Source organism: Pelodiscus sinensis, chromosome 9 (genome assembly GCF_052426305.1).
Source record: "Pelodiscus sinensis isolate ZL-2025 chromosome 9, ASM5242630v1, whole genome shotgun sequence".
Taxonomy (NCBI): Eukaryota; Metazoa; Chordata; order Testudines; family Trionychidae; genus Pelodiscus; species Pelodiscus sinensis.
In genome coordinates this window covers 25938098-25951496 of record NC_143060.1, presented here as the reverse complement: position 1 = coordinate 25951496, position 13399 = coordinate 25938098, and the positions used below count along the sequence as shown (strand labels likewise).

At 42.6% G+C, this 13399-nt stretch overlaps 1 protein-coding gene across 1 annotated transcript in view; it reads right to left on the bottom strand.

The window, feature by feature from the left end:
* Positions 1-9686, bottom strand: part of MSH4 (mutS homolog 4) — a 116282-nt gene extending 106596 nt beyond the window's left edge. Inside the window, exons 1-2 of the mRNA XM_075936277.2 lie at positions 9088-9686; positions 4968-5132 (exon numbers count right to left, since the gene is read on the bottom strand). Of these exons, the coding sequence (XP_075792392.2) occupies positions 4968-5132; positions 9088-9349 (427 nt within the window). The 5' untranslated portion in view covers positions 9350-9686. The remainder of the gene's footprint in view (positions 1-4967; positions 5133-9087) is intronic.
* Positions 9687-13399: the final 3713 nt, after the last annotated feature.

Here is a 13399-nt window from a genome sequence, read left to right as displayed (position 1 = left end):
GCCTGCACAGTCTCTAAATTGAGCGTAGATTCTGCATCTATCGCTACTGTTGGCATTTCTGTGTCTTGATTAATGACCTCCTCATTTTGAGTACAAAGCTTTCATTCTCAGAAGTGGAAGTATCACAGTCGGTATGGACAATGTCTAATGGCTGAGGCGTCTCTTCTACGAGAAATGATGTTATTGGCTTTAAACTCTTAACTGCTCCTGCATGCTGTTGTTTTTTTCATTTCTTACTTGCACCACTTTCAAATCTTTGCTTCATTTTTATTAAGGGGTTCTGACACACAATAAATTAATTTGCTAAGGGCTATTGGTTATGTAAAATTTCAATTGTATATACTTCACAATTAATATTATATAATAACGGTTTGGGGGTATTATTTACTACAGCTCTTATAGACTTATTTCAAAGTCTTGAAATTTCTTCTGCTAACACGTTCCCGTTATTAAAATTCCTCTTAATAACTGGTGCGTTATTATGAATATGAACTTGGGGCGATTGCCAGATTAGATAATAAAGTTTATTAAACAACTAGAATTAAGAGTTTATCATCACAAGAAAACCTTTAAAGGTGAATCTAAAACTGGACAAAAAGGTAGCTTACAACTGGGCCTGATATGTTTGTTGTATACGAAAACACATAAGAAAAAACAGGAATACGAAAATCTCTTATGCAGAGATAAACATCTAATTGGAAGATTAAACTCACCCTCAGACCAAGCAAAATCACTTCACAGTAATTAAATTAATTACGACTTTCAAAACCTCTAAATTATGCAAAGACTGTAAACAGCATTTCATAACGCAGAACCACTAATCACAGAAGCTACTCCAGGCTCCAGTCATGCACATGAAAACTTGGATGTGACCAAAAATTAGTGAAGTCCCACAATGATTTAAATCAATTTTTGAAGGTATATATAGCTTCTTTGGTTGTGTGTGTAACTGGCAAGGTATATAATAAATGGAAATGACTTGGTAGAAAAATATCAAAATTTGAGGCCCCTTTGTCTCCTGAGGCTCCACCCAAACTGCCCTCCTGGTGTCCCCTCATCCAGGTAGGATGCGTGCGCATGCGTTTTGTTTTCATTGGCGGTAAACATTCACATGCTACCTTAATATTGGTGTTGCACATAAGAAATTCCAACCCGCCCAAATGAAAATTCAGCTCATCCAAGGATAGAAAATATTAGAGGGAACACTGCTCCCAGCTGACTCGTGCGCCTCGCCTCCAGGATGTCTTATCCGGCAACATTCATTGTGTATCCTTCCAGATGACGGATGTTGCTGGACCAGAGAGTTCCAGATTTGGGAAGTTCAACTTGTAGTTCAACTTGTAGTTTAACTGCATGCTTTTAATTATGAAGTGCCCATGTGCTATTATGTCATTTTTCCTCATTTCAGAAGTAATGCCTCTTTTTCAAGTGCTTTGTTTTCCTAATTTTTCTGTGCACAATTTTAGGTTCTAAAACTTATCATTTAATAATGTTTCTGAGAGACTTAACCCTGTTTTGACTGATACTATGCATTATTTATGAGGGCGTTCAAACACAGCACTTTCCTGGGGCCCATTGCTGGCCACTTTTCAATTTATTTCCTTAAACTAATATCAAGTGGATGTACTTTTTTTTCTGGTAGAATACATTCTCTTTATATTCTATTCCATTTTAGGTTCACTTGATGACAAAAATGCAAACTATTCTATTTCTTTCATTAAATGTGAAGACAAAACAAGACATAGAGCAATCTTCCTGGAAAACTAAAGTTCTATATTTCTGGGAACTATAAAATAACTTTGCAGTGCCCTCTACTATGTATCTCAGTAACTTGTTCCAATGCCATGAACCAGAAAGAAACAGTCCACACAAACAAAGGAAGCCACCACATATCAGAAGCAAGCAGAAAATTTGAAAATGCTGGAGAGATAAACATAAACATTTATGCACCTGGAATAGACTATCTTTGCCTGGGATCAAGATCTCTTTTTACTTCTCATTGTTTCCTCTGCTCCAATGAGCTAAGATCTATGATCCAAAATTGGAGAAACCAAGTGATACAATCTTGATACAGATTGAGAGAAAACAGATCATTTTTCTAATAGGATCCCTTTAATTCTATGCTGTCTATTGAGGCTGGCAATTATAGGGCACTGAGGATAACAAAAGCTATTTCATAACTATCCCCAGCATCTGATAAAATTTCCAAAGTCATAACCAAAAGTTTGAGCTTAAACTGTATACAGGACAATTTGCATTCTTTTCACTTAAAACCAATGCTTGAAGATTAGGCAAAAACAAGCAACATGCAGGCATTTGGGCTGAAACAGATAGATTCTACCAAAAGCATCTAGTCATACGTACGGATATGATTTAGTTATGGCTGTGACCTGACCATAACTTTTATTAAAATACCAGGGCAGTGGTAAGGGGTGGGGATGCTGCTGGGGGAGGGGCACTAAGGTGGCACAATCTATCATGGGCTGCCTAAGCAGCAACTGCTCCGTCCACCTGGCCTGGGACTGCTTCCAGGGCCCTCCCCCCCCGAGATCACTGCTGGGAGACACCCAAGCAGTGTCTGCTCCAGCCTCCTGCCTGGGAACCACACCTGTAGGCCACCCAAGCAGCAGTTGATGTGGCGGTCCTTGGAGCTACCTGCACAGCTGGCCCTGGAACCAGCTGCTTTGGGCAGCCCTGGAATGAACCACACTAGCTGCTGTAGAAGTCATGGAGGTTACAGAAAGTCACAGAACCAGTTACGTCCATGACCTCTGTAACAGAAATGGAGCCCTAATCATACATCACAAAAATGGTATCTTCTCACAAAAGCACAGCCATTCTGCTAGTATTTTTCACTTACCAACACAACACCTATAAATTCTATGTACATCCCAAAACAATGTAAACATATTCATTTAAAAAATAAGATATTTAACTACAAAAAATCTAATCCACTATTTCTCTTGAACTTAGCTCAATATATAAAAAAGAAAAATATTGTCCATATCTTTCTTGCTTATTTATCAAGTCTATCTTTCCTGAGCTGTTTGCTGACTTCTCCTTTCCGACACTGCTCTCTCTCTATTTTTCACAAGCACATTTTCCCCCAAATAGCTACAGGGCATCCCCACTATATGTCCAAGATACGTTAAAAAAAAATGGACATATAGCAAAATGATGTAAAGTGGGGAACTTTTTTCCCACAGCTGACTTCTGTTTGCACAAATTGATCTCTTTTTTTGCGCGACAGAAGAGCGGGGAATGGGGGAGTTAAAATGGAAGAGTTCCCACAAGCGTCAATGACACCACTGCGAAACAAATGTATACCAGGGTGACTTATAGTGGAGATGCCCTGTAATACTGCTTCCTCACAATATAGAACAGGCCACATTTTTCTGGAGCCTACAAAATGCATCTCCCATAATGCATCTGCAAGACTGGAATGCTGAAGAATTACTTTTAAAATGTTGCTCACTAAAAAATAAAAATTCTGAGCATAATATTTTAAAATTCACCTTATGTATCAATAAGTAATGTGGGTGTTCCAAAATGGCAGTGGGGAACATGGTTACATGGAGATGGGAAATCAATCCCCCCCCTCACTTCTCTAGGACCTGGACTTCGTGGATTTGTCCCCAAGGGAGACCTGTGGCTGTAGATGGACTTGGCCGCCGCCTAGGGCGCCGCTGCCCGGGGCACTTGAGGATGATGTCACAGGGCACCCAGGGCGCTGGCCAATGATGTCAGTCCACTGACGGCCCTGCAGGCAGGGGCGCCGATTGCGCGTTCCGCCTGGGGCGCCAGCTGCCGCAGTCAACCTCAAACCGCTCCTACTTGTCTCTCCATGCCAGGTGCACCAAGATAGCAAGCAAAAGAGAAAGGGTCTCACGTGCAGGTCTAGAATGGCTCCCAATCCAGGTATGGGACAAGCAGGCTCTGCCCAGAAGGATCCAAGTGTAGAGGGGCTTAGTGTAGAGAAATCCTGGAGGGGTTGAGAGGGTGTGGTACAATCTAAGCGTGGGCAGCTCTGTAGAGGGGCTCAATGAGGGATTCCTGGTGCAGCGGGAATGGGATTCTGCAGGGAGATCCAGGGCAGGTGGTTAGGAGTCTGGATGTGGGGCAACGGGATTCACAGGGCAATGGTTGGTGGGGTGAGTTCTCTAGAGATTATGTTTCATTTCTTGCATCTGCTCAGGGTGTAGATGTTGCTGTTCAGTCTGGCTTTCTTCTTCATGTTGTGAAGTTTCCATTTCTAAAAATGCTCCTCTAAATAACTCTTCTTTTTCAAGAGCAAAGGAGCTCACAACATAACTTGCACAAAACTGACACCAAAAGCTTTCAAAGTGATCACTTGTACAATATGATATCAGAATGGATGCTCTAACAATACATACACTGGGGCTTATTAAAACATGGGTGAGAACTTTGCACTAGCACAGCCAGTGCTTTTTTTGTGATGGTACTGCTTGGTACGCAGCACCGGCACTTCCAGTCAGAGTTCAACAACTTTTCCCCCGGAGTATTGGCACTTTTTTTTTTTTAACAAAAAAAGCACTGAGCACAGCTAATAATTACTCTTCCTCAAAGTAATGGGGACAAAGCTGATTTTGCTGCTGACAGACAAGATTAAAAAATGGAGCACAAATTTAGGTGAAGTTACACCTTAGTAAAGAAGCATACCACAGAGGCACCAGCATGTCCAGACACACCAAAACTGGATAATTTGAGAGAATATTTGAGTTCAAACTATATCAATTATTTACAGAAGAATGCAAGGAAGAAAATGTACCTTAGAAATTTAAAAAAAAATTATGTACATATCCATCAATTCCAGGTATCCAATATAACATAATACCCCCAAAATACATTAACATTAAAGTTAATGTTAAGTATATTACTATAAAACATTAAATTGTTAAAATACTTTAAAAAAAAAGAGGCTACTGATTTTAAAATGTCAACTTTACCTGAGTATCCCATGAGAGGGGTCCTGCTTCTACAACCTGATCTACTAGATGAGAGAGGAGTTTTTCCCACCCAGGCACTATTTAGTCCTCTTGCAGAAGAAGAGCTTGTAAAATTCACTGTGCTAACATTTTCTGCATAAGAACTCTTGTCCCCAAAGTATGAATCTATGAAAAAAAATGAAGAGCATATTTTGAAAACATAATACATAGATTGCATTGCTAAGTTACACAAACACCATAAAATAACAAAATCAGACATGAACCGTTTTGTTTGAAAAGCAATACAAAGAAGGAAAAATAGTTAAAAGGCCATTACGACAACTTAATGGAGAAAGGTTAATATATCCAGTCAGAACAAACAAAAGAGCTTTGCTGTATTGATATTAATATTTATATAATCTAAGCATAAAAAAGTGAACTTCAGTAAGATTATATTCTGAAAGCCAACTCATACTGATATGATAATTTTTCCTTAATGTCATTACTTTATAGTGACAGCAAATTCCTTGCTTAGGATGTTATACTAATATTATGTGATAAAAAGCCAGGTACAATGAATAATTTCATATTTGAGGAATTTCTAGGTCTATAAAAGAAACTACTCTATTTGTCAGATTTTCTACCTGCAGTTGCCTGTCAATTTCACTAATATCTGAAGTTGTACTAAGAGCTTGTGGAAATTCCCAAGTCTGAAGAGAGTCATAAAGAAAATTTATTTGCCTAATATTGAACACATATTTTAAACTAAATGGTAATAAAACCGAAGAGAAAGAACCATATTCAAAAACTCATTCAGTGAGAATTATCTTCTTCTGCCTCAGCTCAAAATAATGCAATTTAAAATTTAAGAACTTGTATGTTTCCCAGAATTTCTATTTTACTGATGCATTTTAAGATGGATCTGCACTTTAAATTCTATTATGGTGATTTAGCTCAGAATGTGTCCCATTTGAGTATACTAGAAACATTACAGAAAATACAAATCCTACACAGACACTTGCTGTAGCAATGAAAGGGGTTTTTTGGTTGCAGTAGGAAATCCACCTCTTGAAGAAGTGGTAGCTACACTGACAAAATAATAGTTCCATTGACCAGGCAAAAGTAACACCAGAGCTTAGGTCAGCTTAACCACATCACATATGGTGTAAAATTTTCACAGACCACAGTGATGTGGTTAGATTCACCTAACTTTACAATGTAGACCAGGTCATCTGTGTTTATTTAAGATGTTTATCTGATTTTAAAACTGTTCTCTTGAGATAAATGCATAAATGTATAGAAAAGCAAAAATCTATCTATCTGAAATGTTATTTACATTTTTTATCCATCTTGCGTTAAATAAAGCAAGATGAATCCAAAGTCCATATTAGATGCTTTAAAAAATAGTATTACCATAATAAAGCCTGTAAAATAAAGCATTGTATATTCTAATATTTTATGAAAATATGGTGCACTGGTCACCGAGATTGCACTAAGAAATTGTTAAATGCCTAATATATTTCCTGAAATGATCTCCATATGGTTGGCACAAAAATGCAGTATACATCAACACATTTATGTAACAAAAACCTTGGTCACAAAATACTGTGACTGAAATACCATTAAAGGACTTGACATTCACTAGTCCTTTGTACTCCCTAAAGTAACCATGTTTCTTTTAAGCAGTTGTTCCTACAATATACCAATTGCTGTACAATGACAATTGATTTTTTTTAAATGGCACCCACAGTATTATTAATACAAACTAGGACTGAGTTTAAAAAACATAACACTTACACACAGCAGTACATTAGTTATTTTCCTACTAATAAAAAGAAAACAACCACCTAAGGGAAAGATGCCCAGCTAAGTACCAGTGGCAAAAGCTTGAAGTACTCTATATGACTGTCAATAATTTATATTATATAATCTTTGACCCTTATGTCCTAATCTAGGTATATAATCCTGCACAAAACTGAGACCAGAGGAAGTTTAGACAATAGTTGAGCAAACTGTATTATGGGCTTCTACACCTCTACACAAACCAACTCAACATTTATATTCCACATATAGGAAAATACATAAGGTGTCTGAAACAGATTTTAGGTGTTGATTTTTTTACTAAATTAAATATAGATGGTGACCATATACCTCTGATCTAATGATACACACTATTATCCTCTTCCCCACCTGTATTGTAATGGGGTCCTGCCTCTAGTGAACACCTGAATGCTGCTACATATTCAATTGTCAGTACTCAACGCAAAATGCAGCTTGGGTGGCTCTAAATCCAAACCCATATTGTAGAGTCTCATATGATCCAGAATATGGAGTACTCCAAGCTTTACTATGGACAATAAGCAACTAGCAGGCCAGATGTAGTTCACCATGGTTAGCCCCTGGTAGGCCACCGGACACTTTATTTACCTATTCACCTGCAGGTATGGCCACTTGCAGCTCCTGTTGGCCACAGATCACCCGTTCCCAACCAATGGAAGTTGAGAGAAGTGTCGCAGACAAGGACCCCTCTTCCCACAGCACCCGTTAGCTGAGAACCGCGATCTGCAGCCAACAAGAGCTGCAAGTGACCATACTTGTGGATGCACAAGTAAATAGAGTGTCCAGCAGCCCGCCAGGTACTAACTCTGGCGAATCATGCCTAGCCCATGAGCTCCTTATTGCCCACCCCGGGCTAGAGAGCGTAACAAACAAAAGTAATCAACTGTGAGGCATGGGGGCTCAGCACAGGTGGTGGACTCCACCCTTGTTCAGTCTCAAGGACCAAAACTTGTACCATCAATCAATTTTTTATCATGGCTTTAATGACCCTGTCTTGATGGCCAAAAAGAGTATGGTTTTCAACTGTTAGCTGGATGCAGCTTAACAAAACTGCATTTTTAAATAATTAAAAGGGCTTTTCAATCATGTTAAGATCTATTGAGCTAATACAACTGAAACCACACCTTTTTGACCCATCAAGTTAGGGCTTGTAGGAACAGGATCTAAGAGCTTATCTGTACAAAACTGTACCACTTTAACTATACTGGCATAGTTAAAATAGAAGCATCATTCCTAGTATGGATACAGATACACTGGTATAAAATGTAATTCCCTAAGGCAGTGGTCCCCAACCTTTTGGGACTGCCAGGCGCCGCGCATGCACCAGGCAGCCGGGGTGCAAGAATGGCTAGGGCCAGCCCTGGTCACTACGCAGGTGCACATAAATACGCCGGTGGCCGCCATGGCACCATAGTGCCCGCAGGGGGGGACCACTGCTCTAAGGGAATCAGATTAAAACGCTATGGCTACATCTAGACTGGCATGATTTTCCGCAAATGCTTTTAACGGAAAAGTTTTTCTGTTAAAAGCACTTGCGGAAAAGAGTGTCTAGATTGGCATGGACGCTTTTGCGCAAAAGCACTTTTTGAGGAAAAGCATCCGTGCCAATCTAGATGCGATTTTGCGCAAGAAAGTTCGGATCACCATCGGGGCTTTTTTGCGCAACAGTTTTCAGCTGTCTACACTGGCCCTCTTGCGCAAAAACTTGCCAGTCTAGACACAGACTACTGGGATAAGGCACTATTATACTGGTGTAACAGTGTCTATACTAGAGATTGTACCAGAGTAACTATTTTAATTAAAAAGTTACACCTTTAATTAAAATAGTGATACCAGTACAAAAAGCAGGTATAGACCAGACTGTTAAAATGATGAAGCTACTTCTTGTAAAGAAACAGGATTGCTTGGATCAGCTGAGAACATTACCTGATATTATTAACACCTCCTTACACCCCCTCAAAACCATCTCAGGTAATTTAAAGTAAACTGTGAAGTCAGTTTAAAAAATGTGGGGAAATGTTTGGTTTTAGAGAGGAACTTTTTTGTATTTCTATGTTTAACATTGTATCACACCGCCCCACTTTTCGTTACAGGCGTGGTCGCAGATTCCCGTTCCGCTTTCCATGGGGCAGCAGCTGGCCTGGCCGGTGGCCCGGAGAGGGCCCCGCTCCTCAGTGGGCAGGGCGGGAGAGCGGGCTAATGGCCCGCCAGGGCTCTAGGCTTGCTCAGAGCCCATCCAGGGGCCCGGCAGAGCAGGCGGGTGCGTGTGCAGGTTCGGCCTGCCCCGACTGCTGCTCCCCACCTCCTGCTGTCGTAGGCAACAGCCCCGGCGTGAGGCCGCTGCCCAGGGAGTCGGCCCCTGGCCGGGGATTGGTCGGCCCCGCTCCACCGCCCGAGAAGCCACCAGCGCTGCCCGCCGTGCTCAGGGGAGTTCGCAGCAACCCGAAGTGGTAGCGGGGCAGCTGCTCCGGGCCGGACGAGGACGAACAACGGCCCGAATAGGAGGCGGAGGCAGAAGCCTCTTCCCTCGTTGCCGGCTCCCTCTCAGCGCTGCCCCGCAGCATGTCCCAACCCTCCTTCTACCCTGGCGCCACAGGCCACGTACAAAATGGCGGCAGCGGCGAGGCCAGGCAACCCGCGCATGCGCAAACAAGGAAGGGCGCGGGATGCACCCCACTACGGTAGGGCCTCCTGGAAGCCATTTTGGTTTGGAATCGAAAGCTCTCTGCCGTCTTCATGTTCCCGGCGGGCGCGGGGCATGGACACTAGCCGCCGCGCAGTGGGTTTGGTTCCCCCTCCCCAAGCGGGGCGCAGGGACAGCAAAGAGGGAAAGGGGAGTGTGCTGTGTCCCGTGGAGTACACATCCGCGCCCCCCCTCCCGGGACCCAGTCACTGCTCACAAGCCCTTGCTGGGCTACCCCACACCTACCCACAACCCCTTCCTCGGCGCTGATCTCTTCTCCACCCCCCGCCAAGAGCTGCGTTACTCCAAGTGCTCCTGCCCTTCCATTTTGCTTAGCATTAGCGAAGAGGGGAGCAAAAGGGGTTGTTGCCCCAGGGCCCATCCATTTAAAAGCAGCCGTGGCTGGAGCCTCGGGCCCTTTGCATCACTGTAGGAGCCTGGGTGCCACTGAGGGATGGATGGGGGAGGCTAGACCCTAGCTCCCTCCCTTCTGCCTGAGGTCCTGCCCTTTCAGGGGAGGGGAAGGCCCAAGGACAACCTCCACCCTTGCCCAGGGCCCAGCAAGGTCTGTCACCAGCCCTTTGCAAAGATGAAGCTGCAAGTGACTAGCTCACAGGCTATACCTGTGTACAGGCAACCCCTGCACCTACGACCTTATTGGTTCCTGAGGAACCCTCGTTAGTTGAATGCTTATTTCCCATAGGCGCAATGTTTTAAATGGCGGTTCTGTTCCCAGAAACCCATTTCGTACCCTAAAAATACCAAAATTGACTACGGAAATGGAGGAAAAGTAAATAAAACGCTAATAGATGCCTTTACAAACATTTATTAACTTAAAACAAACATTCAATATGAAAATAAAGCACAGAAAATACCTTCATCTTCTTCATTTGGGGAGGGAGATGGTTATTGGAGAAAAGCAGAAGGGGAGGAGACTGGGACTGCATCTGGGTCATCTGGATGGTCAAAATCCAATCTTGGAAGAGGAGGAGGGCTAGATTGGGGGAGCTTGTTGAGATGAAGTTAGTTTCTGGGAGGCTTTTCTCAGTGGACTGGACTGATTGAGGCGTCTTAAAATAGGAATCTAATAGGTTTCGACTGAAGATGCTTTCTTCTTTACATAGAAAATGTCCTTGTAGCAAGCGTAAGCATTCTTAATTGTTGAAATGACCTTCAAACTGTGTTCAAAATTAGGATAATTGTCTCGAAATTGTTCAGCGCTGACTTGAGACCCTTGAATGCCTCCAAAAGTCTTTGAATGGTAAATGCTGGGGGAGAGGGAGTCTCAACAGTAACCTGTTCTTCAATGATCCTTTGTTCTTCGATTTCCAAAAGATCTTCATTGGTGAGCTCCTGAGCATGAGAATCCAACAACTCAGTCACGTCTTCAGGAGAGACTTTGAGATCCAGACAATTTGCCATCTTAACCACAGATCCAGTGACTTCTGCTAAAGGATCTTGAAAATCCTCAACATCCTGAACAAATTCAGGGCAGAGTTTCTTCCCAACTCCCCTGAGGTTGGATTCGGTGACTACTTTCCAGGCTTCTTTAATGATTTTCACGGTATCCAAAACATTGAAAGACTTCCAGAATTCATTGATTGTTGGTCCACTTTCTTTGTCAAATGCTTCTACCAGCCTCTTGAAAGTTCCTCCAAGATAATAAGCCTTGAACGAACTGATGACCCTCTAGTCCATTGGTTGAAGCAATGCAGTCATGTTAGGGGGCAAGAAAATAATCTTGATGTTCAGATTCGCATGTTGAAAAATTCTGGGATGGCCTGGAGCATTGTCCAAAATGAGCAGTGCTTTAAATGGAAGGTCATTTTCAGCACAATATTTTTGGACCTCAGGAACAAAATTATAGCTGAACCAATCTTCAAGAAGAGATGCAGTCACCCAAAATTTGGAATTCTATTTCCAAATGACTGGAACGGTTCCCTTCACCAAATACTTAAGCGCCCTTGGGTTCTCAGCACAGAAGACAAGCATCGGTTTCAATGTGCAGTCCCCTGCAGCATTAGCCCCCAACAACAAAGTCAGTCGATCTTTAGCTGCTTTGAATCCAGGCATTGACTTTTCTTCCTTTGTGATAGAAGTCCTTGATGGCATTTTCTTCTAATAAAGTCCAGTTTCGTCGACACTGAACACCTGATGAGAATAGCCTTCCTCTTTGATAATTTTGGCTAGCTTCTGTGGAAAATCCTTTGCTGCTTCTGTGTTGGCATGGCTGCTTCTCCCTGGACTCAAATGTTATGCCAACCAGCTCTCTTCCTAAAGCGGTCAAACCAATACTTGCTAGCACTGAAAGAATCGATCTTGGATGTTTCACCATGTTCATTCTTCAGTGCCTCAAGAGACTTTTAGCCTTAGTCAAAATCATGGCTTGATTGAGAGACATATGGAAGTACGTCTGATCATTTATCCACAAAATTAAAAGTTTTTCCATCTCAGGAATGAGCCTATCACGTTTTCTAATCAGTGTTGTTTGCATTGGCCTTGCATTCTTCACTTCCTTTAGATATTTAGCCTTGTCCTTCAAAATCATACTCACATTTGAACGAGACAACTCAGTTACCTAGTTCATATAATTTCATGTTTGTATTGTGAAGCTTCAACATTTCATGTTTAATTTCCAAAGTGTACGGGCTTTCCCGGGCTTCTTGGTTGATTTTCCACTCTCTGCATCACTTTTCCTTTTCTCAGACATGGTGAACCAATGTGGCAGAGATGTGCTCAATTTAAGCAGCAGCTGCAGACTGGCAAGTCTGACTGACCTTGTGCGTTTCCTGTTTTGTGATGACACATGGAGTTTGCGTCATACGCCGTCGTAAATGTGAGCTGCGGATGTAAACGGGGTTTTTTTAGGAGCTATCTCGCATGAAAAAAGGTCATAAATGTTGGGGGTCATAAGTCGGGGGTCGCCTGTACATGGAGAAGAAAAGATTACTCACTTCGTGCAGTAATGGATGTTCTTCGAGATGATTACCCCTGTGGGTGCTCCAAGTTATGTGCTCCACCTTAGGTCTTGCGGCAACATTGCACATCTAGACAGAGATTTACAGTAGCAGCGCCCTCCAGTATCCTGTGCATGCGAGGCAGATGGCATGTGCGATGCTGCTACCACGTATCTGTGGCAACCATCCCTTCTCTGTCCCAGAAGGACAACAACAAAAACTCCGAAGCAGAGGAGAGGAAGGGCGCGTGGTGGAGCACCCACAGGGACAACCATCTCAAAGAACCTACATTACTGCACAAAGTGAGTAACCTTCTCTTCTTCGAGGAGTATCCCTGTGGGTGCTCCACCGTAAGTGTCTATACAGCAGTACCCACATTAAGAGATGGCTGCTTCAGTTAATAATCATGTTGGGCCTTGGTGAGGACTGTGAGACCAAATTCCGTGTCCCATTTCAGGTAAGTGTCCAAGGCGTAATGGCTGGTGAAAGTGTGTTCAGAAGACCATGTTGTAGCTCTGCAAATGTCCATCAGATTAATGCTGCTAAGGTAGGCCACAGAGGTTGCATGGCCCTTATAGAATGTGCTTGCAATTGCAGTGGAAGATGCTGGTTAAAACGGGTAAGCCAGGCAAATGCAGTCTACAATCCTCTTGGAAAGTCTTTGTGTCAAGATTTACGTGCCCAAGGACCTTTTAGTGATGGAGATGAAAAGTCTGTTTAGTTTTATGAATTGCCTTTGTCCTCTCTAGATAAAAGGCAATTGTGTGGCGCAAATCAACCGTGTGCCATTTAGCTTCCTTGGTGGTGGCATGAGGCTTTGGGCAGAAGACAGGTAGCACCAGCGGTTCGTTGCCGTGCCAGCAGGTAAGAATTTTTGGTAAGAACTTTGAATGTGGTTGGAGGACCATCCTGTCCTTATGAAAAATGGTAAAGGATGGGTTGGGCATCAGTACCCCAATTTCACTTATTCTTCT